General features: G+C 38.6%; 1 protein-coding gene across 22 annotated transcripts in view; it reads right to left on the bottom strand.

Moving 5' to 3' along the window:
- TNS3 (tensin 3) overlaps window positions 1-19,535 on the bottom strand; it is a 215,213-nt gene that overhangs the window by 89,975 nt on the left and 105,703 nt on the right. For 21 of the 22 annotated variants that reach the window (XM_030236610.2, XM_018918255.3, XM_050970797.1 and 18 more), the window contains 6 exons: window positions 18,615-18,679; window positions 15,742-15,825; window positions 12,443-12,555; window positions 10,689-10,749; window positions 10,461-10,536; window positions 138-267 (listed from right to left, as the gene is read on the bottom strand). In XM_030236610.2, the coding sequence (XP_030092470.2) occupies window positions 138-267; window positions 10,461-10,536; window positions 10,689-10,749; window positions 12,443-12,555; window positions 15,742-15,825; window positions 18,615-18,679 (529 nt within the window). The remainder of the gene's footprint in view (window positions 1-137; window positions 268-10,460; window positions 10,537-10,688; window positions 10,750-12,442; window positions 12,556-15,741; window positions 15,826-18,614; window positions 18,680-19,535) is intronic. The other variant, XM_050970786.1, reaches the window with a different exon arrangement.

Genomic DNA, 19,535 nt, shown 5'->3' with positions numbered 1-19,535 from the left:
CCCTTTCCCCAAGAATAAGTAAGGGGAAAAAAAAAAAAAAGAATCCTTTTGAAAATGGGTGCTGAAGAAGATCATCACATGCATGTGCTTGGATGCCTGCACATATACACATCCAACCAACCACAGAAGACAAGTACCTTTGTTGGCATGATCCAAATCTTCTTTGCCAAACACCAAACCATGTCCGTGAATAGCTCCAGTGTGAAACTGAAGGCGAAAAATCACATCACGAGTAGCTGACCTGTATTTTTTGTGATAACACTTTATCTAGAAAGACAGAGCAATTTTTATGTCAGATAGTATTTTCTTACAATTCTGAACAAATGTGTATACATTAGTTGCTAATTAAAGCAGCCACAACACAATTTATTGTAGACACCTCTGATGTTGGAACAAGCAGGGTATGAGTTATTCAATCCTTTAAGATTACACAGGTCCAAGGCAGGGTACTTCTAGATATGTAAAAAATAATAATCACTATTTTCATCATTATCAGTCACCCATCAGTAGTTTATGAGCCAGAATCACAATATCTGTGATACTGTACACAATATGTGTACAATATTGAAATGCTGCCCTGTATACAGACTTCTTCCCTACAAAATTAATGAATTTCAGCAGACCGTTTTCAAAATAACTGAAGAATATGAGGACTTTTTCAAAGCAAGCCTGCAAGCTGATTATATCTATTTTAGGACTTGTAAAAAACCTGCTATAATGACAGGATCTTATTTTAAGTTACTCCATGAAGTTGATAGTAGTTTTCACACCTTGGCTAGAACAAGAACTCTACAGAAACATCTAGTATGAATTTCAGTAGCTAAAAGTGAACACCATACCCATTCTCTAATACCAGTTTCCCTTAGACAAAACCTTTGGATATTTTACCTACTAATTCTCTGACTCTACTGTCATACAAAGGCACTCAGCGTTCTTACAGGAATATGTAAAAATTTTGGCAAGTTTAGTCACAGGACTGAAAATTTTGTTATACTATCCTGATTATATCAGGATTTTATGATAAAGTAGATATTACTAAAATGCATTAAAAAGAAAACAAATATCACTTTTATTAAAGTCAGAATAAGAAAAGCATCCTAGATAGAAAATGCCAAACAACTGAAGAGCATAGAGTTATTCAAATGAAATAATGGAAGAAAAATATAAGAGCTTACAAAGGATGCTTCTGAAAGTTGGGGTTAAAACATAGTAATTAAATTCTTCTCACTACAGAATTTGAAAAATCTAACAAGATGTTACTATCTAGCCTTCATTATAGCAACCTCATTATATCCTAAATTCCAGAAGTTAATCAGCACTCACCATGTAACTGGCACACAGGACAACTTCTGAAATATTTCAGCCCTTTTACCAGAAATGTTTTCTTGTCAAGTACTCTGTATGCAAATGACATATTCCTAAACCATTATAAGGGCTGGGTGATTCGCTATGCATGTAATCTCTATTTAATCAGAAAGCAAGGAGATTGTTTGTTTGTTTGTTTGTTCAGTTTAAGATAATCCCCTACAGTATATTGGCAATACCAGGCAAAATAGTATTTGCATCTTTCTTTAGACAGTGCTCTACATGCACTAATTGTGTACACACCCCTGTTAAAGGGATCTACTTCCTTTTAGTCCAACACAACTTCCAGCATGACTTGACCATTTTAATTACCAAAAGGTAAGGTATAAGTAACAGTTGGACTGCTTGAGTCAATTAACAAGTGCTCAATCTCCAGCATGCCAAGCAACTCTGTAAAGACAAAACACCATCATAAAGGATGAAAAAGGCAAGTTTGCCTAGAAGTGAAAAATGGACAGAAACAGAATGAAGAGAGCCCTGATGAGAGATATTAGAACTAATCTTTTGGATTTTTTGTTAATCACCTAGAGATAGGGCAACTGAAAGGCGTTTTAAAAACTTTTATTTTATTTTCCATCTGCTGAGAAGGTTGAGACAATACAGATGTTATAATTCATGCAATCACAGTCAGAAGCCAGCTATTTCCAATTTAAAATACACTGTAAGTGTTTCTTGGCCTATCAGCTTTTTGCCACACTATGACCTAGATGCTTTAAAGTTAATCATCTAAAACTACCCCTTGTGAGTCTCTACAAATCTATTTCCCATATTAACCTGCTCCAAAAGGTAGAATTAGTATGGAAGTAACTGTGATAACTCCATGTAATTGTATTATGTGAGCAAAAACACTTGAAAAGAGCATCTTTCAGTTTATATACATTCATACATAATTTAAGTTTTGGCTTTGCACAGTTGTTGGATTTATTCAAAGTGTACTGTTTTTTACATAATCTCATTTATAAAAATGCTGAATGAGAGAGGGACTTCCTCCTTCTTTCTACTTTCTAATTCAAAGCACCAGCCTTCAATTTAACCTAAATTAGCTTAAAATGAAATAAAGTTTTAATTAGGTTAAAATTAACTTAATTTTTGCCCCAATGAACTTACCTACAGAGAATTGCAATTTTTAATGAAACTCTGTTCTCTTTTACAATCAGTAATATTTTACCTCTATATCCATAGACTAAAAACATCTTTTAGTGTTCAGTATGCATAATAAACTTTCAATAAAGTCTAAGCATAACTTTGAATTCTGACTTCATTACCTTTTGATGCCATAATCAAGAATTAATGCAAGCCACGGTAAATGTGCTGGAAAATTCCTATATGCATTTGCAGATGTCAGTGCAGCTTTTCAACAGCTACATCTGTTCTGGATCACCACATGCTATTCACATGATGTTAACAAATTCCCTAAATCTAAGGCAAGAAAGGATATTTACCTTTTTAAAAAAACAAACAAACATGCATTTCAAATAGTTAAACCTTTTAGGAATTGGAGGTGGAGCATCTTACAGATCATTATTTTTTGTCTGAAGATTTTGCTTAGATATTATAAAAAAATATTCAAAACTGAAGCTTTTTTTTTTTTTTTAGGAAATATTGAAATGCTGAAAAAGACACTGGTTTGCTCAGAATTATCTCAAATAATAGCATGAGATTAAGGAATATTATCTCTTTTAAAATGATGCATTACTGAAAAGCTACAAGCTCTTTTTTCATTCTAAAATCTCATTTGAGAGATACTGAGTTTATCTCAGACTGATTTCTGTTGTGATCCATTCCATTTCCTTAGGCACCAACAGTTCTCCAAAAACTAACAAAATGTCCTTAATTTGAAACTGTCTCTAACTTTCAGAGTATGCCAATTTATAATAGTATATTTAAAAATTGTTTCTCCCTTTTTCAGTGAAAGAACAAAAGAACAATATACAGAACTGAATAGGGAGGGAAAATAAAAAGAATAATCTGATACCAGGGACACTGTTGTGGTTTAGGAATGGTATTCCCCAATTCAATGTTCCCACTGAAACACTTCAAACCACACACCACTCGACCACACCCTCTCTCCTCTTCACCCCTGCAGCAGGCTGAAGAGAATTGGAGGCACAAAAGATAAATGACAGACCGAGACAAAAACAATTTACTGAAAACAGCAGTAAAATAAGACAATGAAAATAACAGCAACAATACCAATAACAGAGTGTATAAGAAAGAAAAAACACAACAACAACAACAATAACAAATGAATGAGTCACATACGATTGCTCAAACCTCCCCCCCACAGAATCCCCAGCAGTGCCCAACTGTTCCTTCCACCATGCAATCCAAATGAGAAGGAAGCCCCTCCCCATCCCAAAACAATGAAACAAGGTGGTATAGAATAATAATCTCTGTGTCCTAGCCATGCCCCTTCTGGCTGTTGCAAAAATTAAACCTGTCCTGAACAGGACCAGGACATTATCCACCCCTCTATTCTATGCCATCCACATCAAGCCCAAAACCCACACTTTCCATCTACACACACACACATATGTGTATGTACACACACACACACACACACACACACACACACACACACACACACAAAAGCACAGGTATCATTTCCCTAGCCACTGGCCTAATCCCTCCAAGTTGTTTGCTGAGTTAATTCAGTTCATGACTATCACTTCCATCTGTCCTAGGTGTCTTCTAAGGCAGAAGGGCTGGTGTGCTGTTGGGTGGTTGCAAGCTGCAACAGGAGCTCATGACTGGTGTATCTGGAGCAGTCCACTCCCACTGTTTGTTCTCACTGCTTACACTGGCAGCGCCATTCAGCAACCAACATTACACAATTTAATATTACTGTTCCCACCCAAAAATCAAGTCCCCTTGAAGTACACACCACATTTCCCCTGTACCTCTCCATTACACACCAAGTTTATCCAGGTCCCTGAGTAAAATCAATCCCATGGATGGATTTGCCTTTGCTTGAAGAAGAACGTATTCGAACTGTCTTGCCTAACATATTCCTCATGAACCACTGAGTCTTTATTCCCTTCTGCAGTAAGTGGAGGTTTTGACTGGGCAGGGCCAACTCAACTGGTACAGTTCTCATGTTAACTTACCAGGTGGCCTCCGCTGCATCCCAATGTTTGAAGGTCCCACCATCCATTGTTTTCAATACGGTTTTGACTGTCCATTGTAATGTTTAGTTCTCCCAGAGGTTGGTGCATGATAGAGTATGATACAACCACTCCATACCACTCTGTTTGGTCCACGTGTCTATGAGGCAATTTTTGAAATCAGTTCCCTTGTCCAACTCACTTCTTTCTGGGGTGGCATGTCTCCACAGGACTTGCTTTTCAAAGCCCAAGATGATACTGCTGTCAGTGGCGTGAGGCACAAGGTACATCTCCAGTGGTTGATTCCAGCATTGTAAGAAGGTAGTGCTTGCCTTGGTGGGTTTGCCTGAGTGTGATGCAGTCAATCTGCCAGACCCCCTCATATTTATATTTTGACCATTGTCCCCCGTACCACAGGGGCTTTGCCTGCTTGTCCTGCTTGACTACAGCACATTTCACAGTTATGGATAACCTGAGATATAGAGCCCATGTTAAATCCACCCCTCAATCACGAGCCCATCTGTATGTTGCATCTCTTCCCTCATAATCTGAGGTGTCATGGGCCCACCAAGCAAGAAATAATTCACCCTTATGTTCCCAGTCCAGATCCACATGAGACACTTTAATCTTGGCAGCTTGATCCACCTGTTGTTGCAACGTTCTTCAGTGGCCTGACTCTTCAGTATGTGTGCATCTACATGAGATACTTTTGCAGCCAGCTTCTCTATCCAGGCAGCAATGTCTTGATATAATTCAACAGCTCAGATATGTTTACCTCTGTGCTACCAATTAATCTTTTTCCACCGGTACAGACACCCCACAATGCACTTGCCACCATCCATGTGTACACCATCCATGGTAGAGTGCTGGCCATTTCTCTCATTCAGTCATACCTAAAGCCAACTGGATGCCCTTCAGCTCCGTGACCTGACTTGATTGACCTTGTCCCTCAATAGCTTCTGCAACTTGTCACATAGGACTCCATACAGCAGCTTTCTGTTTTCCATGTATCCCTACAATACAGCAGGAACTGTTGGTATAGAGAGCATATTGCTTTTATTTTCTGGTGCCGATTATATAGTGAGACCTCCTCAGCATGTCACCTCCTGCTTCTCTGATGTTAGTACAAAATTTTTGCCTACAGGCCAATTTGTGTGGACTTCCAAGATCCCTGGGCAACTGGAGTTTTCTATTCAAGCTAGCCATGTGATCAGCATGACTCACTCCATGAAGCGTCAGTGGCATGTGTGAAATATCCATTGAACATCCAACCCAGCACTGGCAGCTGAGGTGCCAGGAGGAGCTGTGCTTTGATGTCAATCACTCTGAAGCAGCTCAAACCCCCTCATAAGCTGCCAGGATCTCTTTTTCAGTAGGGGTGTAGCAGGCCTTGGATTCCTGACTCTGGAACCCTAGGGCTTATCCTCAGGTCTCCCCAGATACCTTTTGCCAGACACTTCAGGAAAGACCATTTTCCCCCCAGATTAGGTATAGAGCACACTTTTCACATCTTATCCTGTCCTGACTGGCCCAAGGGCTACTGCATGAGCAGTCTTTGTTTTGATTTGTTCAAAAGCTTTTTGATGTTCAGGACCACACTTAAAAATCATTCTTCTTCATTTGATAGAAAGGTCTTACAATCTAACTAAAATCTGAAAATACATCCTCCAAAAACCTGTATCAGCCAGGAAAGCCTGTGTTTCCTTCTTGCTGGTTGGTGGGGACATAGCTGCTATTTTTTTTTGCCTACATCCATTGGAACCTGAGAACCTGACAACACTCATCTTGCCTTTTTACTTCTAAAATCTGAATTTCCTGGGCAGGTCCATTGACCTTACTCTGCTCTATGGCACAGCTGGCCTTCAGGAGGACCTGGATTATCTTCTTGCCTTTCTCAAAAACTTCCTGTGCTGTGTAACCCCACAGAATGATGCCATCAATGTGTTGCAAGTATTCAGGAGCCTTACCCTTTTTCATTTCAGTCTGGATTTCAAGTCCTGGAACAGTCTGTTTCAGGTGTACTAGACACCCCTCCATGTAACATCAGACTGTTGCCTGCACTTTTCTGCTAAAGGAACAGAGGAAAATGCATTACAATGTGAAAAGTTTTGCTGCCTTGGACTCCAGCAGTTCATAGTGACGTTCCAGCACGCCCAGCACAGCAACACTCAGAAGTGGTGTCCACTCTCCAGTGGACTTATGAACTGGCCATACAGGACTAATAAAAGGTGAGCAAGTCTTGCTGACCACTCCCTGGCTCTCTGGAGGACGAATCACTTCACGCATGGGCAATCACTGTGGCAGCCACTCTCTGGTCACAGAGAGCGACAGGCACAACTTTCACGGGCATTGTCCTGGGGAAGGCTATGAGAAGATAGAGAAAAGAATGATAAACAATTCTTATCTTCACTTGCTGCACCTGTTGCTGTGAACATGTGGAATGTGTTACAGAGGTTTGTTTACCAAAGGGTGATTTCTTAACTGGCCAATGTTGATGGTGTTTGAATTCAAGGACCAATAGAGTCCACCTGTATCCAACTGTCTGTAAGGGATATGTTTTTCTTAGTAAGTATAGTATAATAAAGCAATTGATCAGCCTTCTGGAATCATGGAGTCAGTGTTAATTATTACCCAGTCAGGGCTGCCATGCTACGACAAATCATGGTGTCATGGTTTGTTGTGCTACTGTCAAGGGTACATTGTTGTGGCAGTGACTGATACCTATTGTTTTTTGACTCTCAGAAGTCCCACAGCAGAAGGGTCCTCTGAGAAACCAGGCAAGGTGTTCAGCTGTCCAAATTCCTCCGTCTCCACAGCAGCTGTGGAGACACCAAAAGCCCAATGATGCCCTTTTGGGTCCTCAAAATACCCTCTCCTAAGGTAATCTATGCCAATGATGCACAGGGTTTCTGGACCAGTCACAGCTGGGTCATTTTGCCATTTATTCCCAGTCAGGCTCACTACAGCTTCCATTACAGTCAGCTGTCGCCCCAGAAACAGCAAAAGATTCTGCCCCTACATAGCTCAATGGCATCAGGGTACATTGTATGCTGGTGTCAACTAAAACCTTACACTCATGTGGGTCTGATGTTCCAGGCCATGGGATCCATGAAGTCAAATAAATCAGACTGTCCCTTTCCCACACCTGGCTGAAGGTAGGGCTCCTCCTGTAACAGTACTTGTTACTTATTTCTTGTAAGCATGGAGATCCCTTCAAGAGCACTGGAAGTAGCATCAGTCCTCCTATTCTCTCTGAGGTCTTCCTCACTGGAAACTGGAGCAGGATTTATCCTTGAAGAATTTTCTGCACTAGTTGTGCTTCCTCTCAATTCACACACCCATGCTGCAAGGACAGAGGTGGGTTTTCCATCCCACCTCCATATATCCTCTCCATGGTTATGCAGGCAAAACCACAGGTTACTTTGCAGTGTGTACCCTCTCTCCTGAGTAGGACAACACTTGTTGCTAACAGCAGAGACTGGTCCGTACTGGCAGGGCATGGGACATTTCCTTCAATTGCCGGTAGTCCTCTCTGAATTGCAGGAGGTCGTGGGACAGTCTTTCCATGGACAAGATGCAGACCCATAGGGAGGAAGAGATACTTTCTTCACATAGCCGGAGTTTGGCAACCAAATTATCCACTCTTTGTTCACCTTCTTTCCATGACACCACTGTCAATGAGTTCATATACAGCAATGGTGCACTTCCTAGGAACTTCCACCACATGTGGTGTTTGTGTACACCAGACTTTATCTGGATTTATAGGGAATTGCTCATTATTTGAATCCATATAAAAATCCTTTTACCTCCAGCACAGCTAATTCTCTCAAGTACTGGATACCTTTCTCCATGGTGTTCCACTTGTTTCACTGCACTAATAGATCACCCTTGCTAAGATACAAGATTCCCTATACCTGACAGGAGTCACCTCCTGAAGGTTGAGACGCTGTCCTCTTCCCAATCCCAGTGTACACATTCTAGGATACACATCCCAGTTGCTTGGCTTCACTACCATCTGCTTTCATATCATGGGCCACAATATCCCAGTATTAGACCAGCGACATCACCAGGGGCTACCCAGCTGGTGGCTGAAATCTTTACTCCTACCTCACAGCTCACCCAGGGACAGAGATCAGGTGATTGCCCTGCTTCTTCCTCTTGTGGAATGCCCTACTGCCTCTTCATCCCTCATTATGCCACTTGATTCAGTCTTGGATTTCTTCTTCTGTATAGGAACAACTGCTACCAGCACATGTTGTTCCCCTGATTCAGCTGCAGTTTGAGTGGCCACAGTGCCTGTTGATATGCTTTCCTCCCTTCCCCCTGAGGGTGCTGGCTGGTAATGAGCAATGTCCAATAAACAGCAGCCAGAGCCCAGCACATTGGATAACTTCATTCCTCCCTAGAACTGCCACAGCATTTCTTCTTTTGCATATTTTATCACTTCAACAGTCTTGTAGTTGTTCAGGGGTGAACTTACAAACCATTGAAGAAGAATAGTCCTTCAGAAGCTGGCCCATTTTCTCCTACCTTCCATGCCACTCATGATGACCCACCCTGGGGGCAGATCTCTGTAAGACCCTCCTAAAAATCTCCTGTAACTCTAAAATGGTGTGGACCAAACTGAGGAGAGGTGGCAGGCAGACCTAGCCGCAAGAACAAGCTTTCCTAAATATCCAAGGGGAATTCAAAGTTTTCAAAAACTGTTGTAAGAGGTTTGAAAGAGAAAAATGAGGTGAAAAGCTGGGGAAAATCATTCTCCCCTGTTCCCCCCACAAACTGGGTATGATTATAAATTGACTCCCAAAGATAGTGCTGGAGGTCAGGGCAGGAGAGCAGTACTCAATACACATCCAAATGACCCTCACTGTCCTTGATGTTACCACATCATAAGCTTGTATCACATAGTACACCAACAAAACAATCCTGATCCCTCCCCCTGATCTGAAAAACATCATGAGGTATGTTAATACCACACTACATGGACAATTTAAGCAACATTGTGACCAGTGGCTCTGGACCTAATGCAACAAAATGCTCAGATGAAATTTGTTGCAAACCCACTCTGGGCAGACCTGTTGTTATCCTGTCCTATCCTTTCGTGCCTCACATTGGGCGCCAAATAAGACTATTGTGGTTCAGAAATGGTGTTTTCCAATTTAGTGTTCCCACTGAAACACTCCAAACCACACACACTGCTCAAGCACTACCCCTCCCCCCATCCCCTGCAGCAGGCTGGAGAGGAGAATTGGATGCACAGACAGTAACAGCAACAATACAAGTGATGGAGAGTACAAGTAAACAAAACCTAGACAATTCACACATAATTGCTCACAGACCTCTCGCATTCTTCCTCCCCTCTACCTCCCAGAAAGCCCAGCAATACCTGAGCACTCCCTCCATCACGCTACCTGACCAGGAAGGAAGCCCTCCCCCTGTCCCTGAAAAATAACATGAGGTCATACAAAATAACCTTTGGGTCCAAACCCTGTCTGGCTACTGCAAAATTTAACCCTATGCTGGCCAGACCTCAGACATTATCTATCCCTTATTCGGTATCGCACTTTTTTGAGTGACAGAACAATTTAGAATTACTTAGGCATTTTCTTTATAGCAGATAGTTTTACAGTTGTGCACACTGCCTGCCAAATTAGAAGGCAAAATATTTTAATGCCAAATTACAACTATTCCTCACAGTAATTTTTATAAAGAAAAGAGCAATACAGGCCTTACTGGACATGGTGATGCTATAAAATGAGAATGCTGAGAGCAATTGTTTTGAAAACTATTTCCTCCTAAAAACCTTCTTGTTTGAGTTTTACAAGACTTTTTATTCCCATGAAAGGCAAAAATGATGACTAAATTAACCTAAATTATTCTGTAGTATTTCCAGGCATTTCATCAAATAATTTTTTTTACAGCACAAAACAGGTCAGAAACTGTAAACTAAATGTCATGTCAATAGATTTTCATTCCATACAATTAACTCACCATAATATCTCCTTTCAAAAGCTGGGCAGGGTCTATAGCAATGCAGATTCGACTTCGATTTTCTGACTGTATGCTACTTGACAGAAGAAAAAAAATACACGGTTTAAAGACACAAAACCACAAAACAAACAAGAATCCCACAAACAAAACTAAAAAAGGCTATGTAATTCTGCAGTCATGGAAATTAAAACCTAAATTCAAACATAGCGGAAAATGCTTACAACTTACTATATTCCAGATGTATAAACTGGTTGCATAGCCTGGTATAACTTCAGAAAAGGCCAACAAGCTGAAAAGAATCCGACAATAAAAAGGGCGTTTTGTAACATTCAGATATAGGAAAACTATTACAACTAGGAAGCTTCATGCACATCCAGACTCAGCAAAATGGCACATAAGTGGCAATGCTGGACTGTCAAAATACCCTTCAAAGCAAAATTGGCTAAAAGGCATTTTATTTTATTTTATTTTATTTTATTTTATTTTATTTTATTTTATTTTATTTTATTTTATTTTATTTCATTTTATTTCATTTCATTTTATTTTATTTTATTTTATTTTATTTCAGACTAGTTCTGAATTTAACAGGGAGGGACTTTAAAGGATTCTCATAAGGTAATTAAGGAAATAAATTCTGCAAGAAAACAAAATTAATAAAGGAAGAATGATAATGGCCAAAAGAAAGCAAACCCCCCGATGTAAACTAAAAACATTTTCCAAATAAATTATTTGACCTTCAAATTTTTTTCAAAATTAATAAGGCCCTTAAATTTTTACCTAGAACAAACAATACCCTAACTTTATTACAGCAGTTATTTTAGAAATAAAACCAGATTAAACAACAATGACAATATAATCAAATGCATGCTGATTATATTACAAAAGACCAGTACTGTTTTACCTTCAGATAATAAAAATGCAGAAACAAATCATAAATCATTAAGATTTCTAAGTTCATCAAGTGCAACCATTAAAGTTGTATTTCTTCACTGTGCTCTAGCACATTATCTCATTCTATCAATTTAATTCTAAATCCACTTAGGATAGCAAGCCACGTTACTAGCAGTGGTGAGGCCACCCTTCAACTACTGTGCTGAGTTCTGGGCCACTCACTTCAAGAAAGACACTGAAATGCAGTAGTGTGTCCAGAAAAGATCAAGGGAGCTGGTGAGGAGTCTCCACACATTTCCTATGAGGAGAGGCTGAGGGAGCTGGGTTGTTTAACCTGGAGAAAAGGAGGCTCAGGGAGACCTTATCACTCCATATAACTGCCTGAAGGGAGATTGTAGCAAGGTGGGAGTCAGCCCTTTCTCCTGGACAACTAATGATATGATAAGAGAACATAGCCTCAAGCTGCACAGAGGAAGCACCTTATGGACAGCAGGAAGAATTTTCTCACTGAAAGGGTTGTTAAACTTTGTAACAGAATGCCTAGGGAGGTGGTGGAATCACCAGCCCTGCAGGTGTTCAAGAAACAACTGGACAAGGCACTTAGTGCCATATCTAGTTGACAAGGTGATGGTGGGTCAAAGGACTCTATGATCTTGGAGGTTCTTTTCCAAACAAAATGATTCTGTGTAATTCTGTAAGTACACCCTATCTGAACATCTTATCAACACAAAATCCAATCTCAAAACAGAAAAGAGATTATATTTATAATCATTTCCCAAAACAAGGAGGAAATTACTGTGAAACCTGACCAGGTTTCCAGATCCTTTGCAGTAACAGAGACCACAACTGTTCAGAACAGGCAGACACAAATATCATCAACAATTCATTTAACAAAGAACAAGAAATTTATCTCACCTGCTCAAATTTTTACTCTTAGAATGCTTCTCTTCTGGCTACCTTATTGGGAATATTTGGATGGATATCAATAAGATATTAATTCTAATTTGAGATTCATGCAGCCTTTCTAGAACGTTACAAAATGAAACAAGACTTTGATCCTACACCTGAATAGGAAAAATTAGGTAATTTACCTCCCCCAGCATCTAAGTTGGGGATGCCATGAAGGATAACATAGTGCAGGAAAAGAGGGGTTGCATTCATTTTCACAGATCCAGATAGAAGGCCACTTAAGAACTGCACGTATCTGAAAACAAAAAGTTTATCTGAATTACATAAAACCACTATTACTAGGGAAATACATTATTTACAAAATGGTATTTCCAGATTATGGGTAATGAATAGCGTTGTGACAATGCACATAAATCCAAAATAATAATCTTCACAAAACAGCATCTTCACAAAAGACACTTTAATTTACCACTGTATTAAATCCATGGCTGTTACATTGCCATTGTTGATATCTTTATTTTAGATATTTACATTACTACTCTAAGTAAAAAATTAAGTAGAAGAGACAGTAAATTGTTTTGGTACACATTCCTAGTTACAACTGTAGTCTTAAATGACTTTTGCAGCAGCATGATATGGTTCCCATCCAATTTACAGTGAAGTCGTCTTCTATTAAAACAAGAGCAAGAAGTGCCCTCATCAGAAATCTTAAGGGCAATGCAGTCAAATAACATCTTCATAATGAGAAGTGATCTCATTCAGCACAATACAAGAGGAAAACTACCACAGCAATGTGAAAATTATTCTATTTCTGCAATTTAATATGTGGTTTGGTCACAAGCTCATGAGCAAATACATGCAAGTAAACATCACTGCAGTGTCTTTAATTTTTCCACCAGCTTTGAGTCCCTTTTTTTTCCTTGCTTATGAGAAGATCTTTATTTACCTTTATTCTCAGGAATGTATAGAGAAAAATCACCTTTTTTTCACCTTTATGCACAAATCTCATTAACCAAACTCCTGGCAACACCACAACTAAGGATACCCTGCATAGTAACAACAGCTTTACTGCCCCAGAATGGGGGTTGTGGGTAATTTAAAATAGATTTCATCTTACAAAGAGCTTGCAAAGCTCAGTTTATTTTAAATGTTAAGAAAAGGCAACTGGGTTTTTTTTGTTGTTTTCTCCTTCAGTCTTTCTGAAAGGATTTGGTACATCAAAAGCACAAATTTTACAAATTGACACACCTAACATAACAAAAAATATTGTGTTAAAATGTTTTGTCAGTGACCTCTCACGACTTTAATAAATTATTTATTATTATTAATGTGACAAATTTCTCTTTACCAGCTTTAAATTATTACAAAAATTAGACTAAATTTTTGAAAACCTTTCTCAAGGCAGTGCACTTAAGGGGCCTAGACACAGTTGGCTTATTTTTGAAGAGTGTTCAAACCTTTATCCTGAAGGTTTGTGATAAATTTTTTTCATATGAAGGGTCTCTATCTGCATTTTTCATTCAGAGAAATCTTCAACTGCTTATCTGAGAATGGATTCAAAGTAGATCTGGTCTACAGTTACTTTTCTTGCCATTGTTACAGTACCCAACTAGCAGTAGGAAAAAGCTAAGTGACTTGGTGGCCACAATTTATTTTTATCTGGACAAGATTTCCTAGAGAAAAGGTTTCAAAATGTGAAAAATGGGTGTGTTTTCATATTTTACAATTTTGAGATCCACTTAAATTATACCCATTTATACATCAACTGGGTTTTAACAAGGATATCACTAATTAAGTACCCAGCAATGGTTTCAGAAAAAGCATATTAAAAGGCCACTGACTGATCAGAATGGGAACAAAGGAGTATAAAATTATCCACAAATATTAAAAGAGTTGGTTTTCCCTTCTCTGCAATAAGATTAGTGGCCACTGCCAGGCCAGGCAAAGGTAGAAGAGGTGAGATTTGGGATAACAGTTCTGACAAACAGTTTGGAAAACTACCTCTGTTCTCATGAGAAATTACGCTCCTAAGTATGTGTATATGTCTGTAAGATAGCAAGGGCAGCTCAAGTTCAGTACTGGTGAGCAAAGGTGTTAACTCCATCAGTCAAGAAGCAAACTGAGTGTCTCTGAGACCCTCCCCCAGGCAGTTACCCCCAGAAGAATTAAGCAAGTGTCCTTGAAGGGGGTGTAGGAAAGATAGATGCAACCATTTGCACCTAACGTCTGGCTTTAGGGCTCACATACAGTTAAGTTAGCTTACTGTAGCTACTGAAACTTCCTGTCAATATGGTTGGAAAACTGCCCTGATGCTCAATTCAGAGGCTGCTGTGGAGGTTCCTAGCTCTCAGTGAAATATGCCTGCTGTCTAGGGCTTCTGGGTGGGAAGATTAACAATATCTCTTTCCTTTTGCTGCTATGGTTCACACTTCTCTGTCTGATGGGCAGCATTCTCAAATCCTTATTACTGAAATGCGATACACATATATACATATATGCAAGCACAAAACTGAAACAAAAAAAAAAAGGCCGGTCAAATTCTACTCATGAAAAGTTTATTTCAAGTCTAATGGAATGTTGTGTTACTATTTTTCAAGTTAAAAGGAGCTGTGCATGTCACCTAATGGGTTAAAAAAGTAACTGTTAAGTTTTTATTTGGAGATTAACAGAACCAAACATCTTACATTAGTTGTTATTACTAGTTTTTCTAGCAAATTATTATACTTTAAACAACTTCTAAACTACCTACTGCATACACAAGGATTAAGACAAAAAACCCCAAAACAGTAATTACCAAATCAAACCCAGATGATATTTTATATTTCTAAAGAGATTCACCTATATCACAATTATTTGCCTGATGGATATCAGTCTATTTTGGTACTGAATCCTTCAATTGCCTGTCATAAAAACAAGGTACATAGTGAACCCCAGAACTATTCACTTTCCAAAGTGCTTATTACTTCAAATCTTAATTCAACCTTTGTCATACAGACAGACTGAAATGGTAACACATCCAGATAAACATAAAGAATATTGCATGTTTGGACAAACATTTACTAGCATGGGCATGGGGCAAGTGCATAATCTGCAGATCCTCTAAACAAGCAGTAAAAATATCTTTATTGCACACTAATCAGCATACTTCACATACTCATTATTATACCACAGAAAAATTAGTTTATTATTATCTTGGAACAATCAAGATTGTAATATCTCTTTGTTAATAAACAATGCAGTGAGAACTCATTTAGGTAAGTTTAGTACAAAAGGTCTTGTCTGTCTGGGACCACATGCAGGAACTGAAGGAGAGATCTCATCAATCAAGGAATATTAATATAAGATAAAGTGCTGAAAATTCAGGAAGCACTGGAGGATCTTGTGGAAATATCCTCCACATAGCTGGGGAGGGATTAAGGGATGGGTCCAGAAGATAATTATGACATTTCCTATTGATATAAATTGGAGACAAACTGAATACCTTCTTTGGGATGGCTGCATTAAAGCTGAAACTTTATCATCAAAGAATTTCTTCATAGCAAATCTGTCTAGAGCCTGATCAGCACTGTCAAGAAAGAGACATATGTTATTTTGCTTCAGTGTTATCTCAAAAATTCATCAGGCTACTGCTTGAAATATGCAAAAATATTTGGAAGAAAAGAAGGAGGGAAGAAAAATAAAAAAAACAAGCACCTAACTAGCAACTCTAATAATTTAGTTATTGTAGACAATGATGTTTATTCCACTGATACCTTCACATTCAACACCTTAAGAGAGTTTCCTTCCTGAGCAAAGCACCTACATCCTAATTCAATAAACTGAATTGCATACTTCCAACAAGAATACATTGAAATCAGAATGCAAAAAATTTTGACAGAACCAAACAGCTCAGGCTGCCAAAGAAGGATACTTGCCATAATTTTCTGAATGCACCACTGGGAGTTCTCTCTATAAAACACAAATTTATTTTCTTTTTCAGAAAGAACTGTAGTACCAGGATAGAGGTTAATTTAAGCAGTCACTAATTCAATCGGCCTTTGTTTCCTGTACCCTGAGCCACCAAGGAAGAGACTGTCTTTGAAAAAGAATTATTTTACATCAGAAAACCATAAACTCTTCAAACACACAATCAAGGAGCAACACATTCCAAAAAATACATTTTCTTCTATTCTTTACCCAGAATGGTTCTTATGTGGGTCTTTTTTGGGTGAAGGAAGGCAAGAGGTTACAGAAACAAAGGAAAAAGAAGTGCCAAAAATCAGTAAGAATGTTGTTTATCACATATGCCAAGTAACATGCTATGGTGATACTTTTATATCTATTCCAGATAAAAACAATGTGTCTCATAACAGATATAGTTTTAATTTGCATCAGAACATAAAAGATCTGGAAGTTCCAAAATATAAGAACACACCTTTCCTAGGGTGATGTTATGATGCCTGTATCCCCAATTGGGCACTCTGTTTGTGCTGGATATTATATTCTGTGCCTTCAAGACTGGCTCTGAGAGCAAAGGCAGGGAGAGTTTATTATCAGCCTGCACTTACTCCTCCACTGTGGTGTCTGGGCACTGATGGAGCAGAACAGGGCCCTCTTTTGCTTTTTAGTCAGTTTAGCTAGCTGAGGCAGAGTTTTCCCTGGACTGTTTCTTTTTTCTTTCTCTTTTCTTGGAACTGTTTGAACCTGCTCTGGACTGGGACCTGGGGAGCACCGAGAGCTTGCACTTTGTAGCCTGCCGGGGTCTGCTCTGGGCCACAGCCTTTCCCAGTGCCGGAGGGATTGATAACAGAGCGAGCACCCACAGGAGAGACTTTCTGAATTTGTCGTCTCTTCAGAGTGATGAATGAGTTTTGTCATCTGGTATTGTTCATTTTGTGTGCTGGGGAGTGCTTTGCCTGTTAAATAAACAGGTTTTTTGCATTTCTCACCAAGAAAATTCTTCCCGAACTGGCTGGGAGGAGGGGCCATGTAGGTTTGCTTTCTGGGGGGGCCCCCTTCTGGAGGTTCTCTCTCAAATCTGCCCTAAATCAAGACAACACCAATATCTGAACTTTTAAATTCCCCAAATAGTTCAACCTAAATGAGTTCAGAGAAAAAAAAAAAACCTGCAAAGTACACATATGCATATCAGGATAAAAATGAAATTTATGCCTTTTCCAAAAATTAATCAGAAGATGCCAATTGTCTAGACAGGGTGCTGGATCAGGCTATGAAGTCGAGCCTTTTCTTCATGGCTGTTAAAAATTAGATAGTGTGTACTTGAAATATTCCTGACCCAAATCCTCTCTCTCACCCAATCCATCATATACATTCATCTTCACCCACACCGTCATCCAGAATTTAGGCAGCCTCTTCCTAACTGGCCAAAAACTGCTAGCACTTTGCTTGTTAAAACAGAGTTTGCCAACATTTGCAATGAGCTCCCCAATGAACAGATTATTTTCCAGGATTCAAGTTCGCCTGACATCCATGAGTAATTTGCCATTAACCTCTAGTGATTCAAGACTCCATCAACTACAGTAGTGAATCAAATCTATTACTGACATGCTGGTGTGAATTCAGGACCAAGTTTGATTTAACCATGACATGTAGAGTATATTCTTATTTTAATACATTTATGTATGTATATAAAATGTATATACATACATTTATGTATGCGTATAAATTTTAAAACCCCAAAGGAAAACAATGTTATTAGAATCCCAACAAAAATATCCAAAATGCACTTCATCCTTTTTGAGACCATTTAACAAATTGTATCTTTTTTTAATATAAATTGTCAATTGTCATTTCATAATCTGAGTTCTCCAAAAGAAACAATTAAAACAAAGTAATCAGACAACTACAGTTTGAACTGACTGCGAACTCAAGTCTAGATTATTCTTTACACTTCATTCTGCACTTGGATCAATGTCTAGGAGTTCCCTATTCAAACACTCTTTCCAGATTTTAATAACAGTTTTTCTCAAGTACTTAAGGAAGAATTTCTCACCAATTCAAGAGGCTACTTGATGGATGTGGCAAACAGAGAGGTTTAACAGAATAAAGATAGTACTATGACATAAAAATGGTTTCTTACACATTCTACCATTCATCTGAAAACATCCTTCAGAAAAGTTTTCTGCAAACCAATAAAATCTCGGTTTCAAAGGGACCTTAGGCTGTCATCTATTTCAGTCTCCTACTGGAAGCAGGATTACACGAAAACTTATCATGGAAGCAGCCTCTGTTAAGAAAGACATGCTTCAAAACTCTTTGAGAAGAAAACCTGACAAACAGACAGTAATCAACTAAAAGGCATTTTTCCCAATGTTTATTGGAAAAAAACACACAACATGCATTATGCATACTTACCTTGCAGAAACATTGGTAAAGTGCATATATGATGATATGACTACACCTATTCTTCCTTTTCCTCCCTGTATTAGGAAAAAGGGAATCATAACTTATGTATTACATTATTGGGCATTATTATATTTAAGACCCATACTAAATACAATTTCAAGGCAAGAGATTCAGAGTCCTTTCTCATATACCCTGAGTTGATGGAAAGATGGAAATAATGGGTAGAAACTTATCTGTCAATATAAGCTGGCTGACAAATGACTTAAAAAACCACTAAATAGGATTTCTAAGTGCATGCCTGTCAAATCTTACCAACTAAGAGGAACCAACTGGGAAAAAGAAAAAAATTGTATGAACTACTCTAATTTTGTATTATTTTTTTCAGAGATCATTCACAACAAGTCTAGACAATGCTGCAATTCCCAGGAGGAAATGCTATAAAACACCTGTCTTAGAAAGAATAGGCCTTTCTGGCATGTTTTCATATTTTTACCTCCCCAACACCTGAGATTTATAGTAACTGATTTTCTTTGGATAATTTAAAAAATGTTCTAAAGTATTTTTAAATAATTTGCATGACAAATGCAGTGAAATTTAACATGCAATAATTCTCACAGATTTCAAAATATTTTCAGTCTCTCAGCTGATAGTAGGTGGCTGTATCTATCTCTGTGGCTGGAAACCTATATTAGCAAAAGGCATTAATCAAAAACATGCATTATCAATTTGTATATGATTGTGTACCCAGTAATACTTTGTTCCCTTTTGTCCCACGTATGGGCCGTTTTCCTGGCTGCATTCCTGCAACTAGTAAGATTTCAAGTGTTTCATACAGTAACATTCTGCCTGGAAGAAATTTGGGAGTGGAGATTACACAACCAGATTTGACGTTTCCATCCCATCATTTTGTTTAGAATAACATCTGCCAGT

This window comes from Serinus canaria, chromosome 2, assembly GCF_022539315.1.
Source record: "Serinus canaria isolate serCan28SL12 chromosome 2, serCan2020, whole genome shotgun sequence".
Classification (NCBI taxonomy): Eukaryota; Metazoa; Chordata; class Aves; order Passeriformes; family Fringillidae; genus Serinus; species Serinus canaria.
Note: the sequence above shows the minus strand (reverse complement) of the source record. Positions and strands in the feature narration are given on the sequence as shown.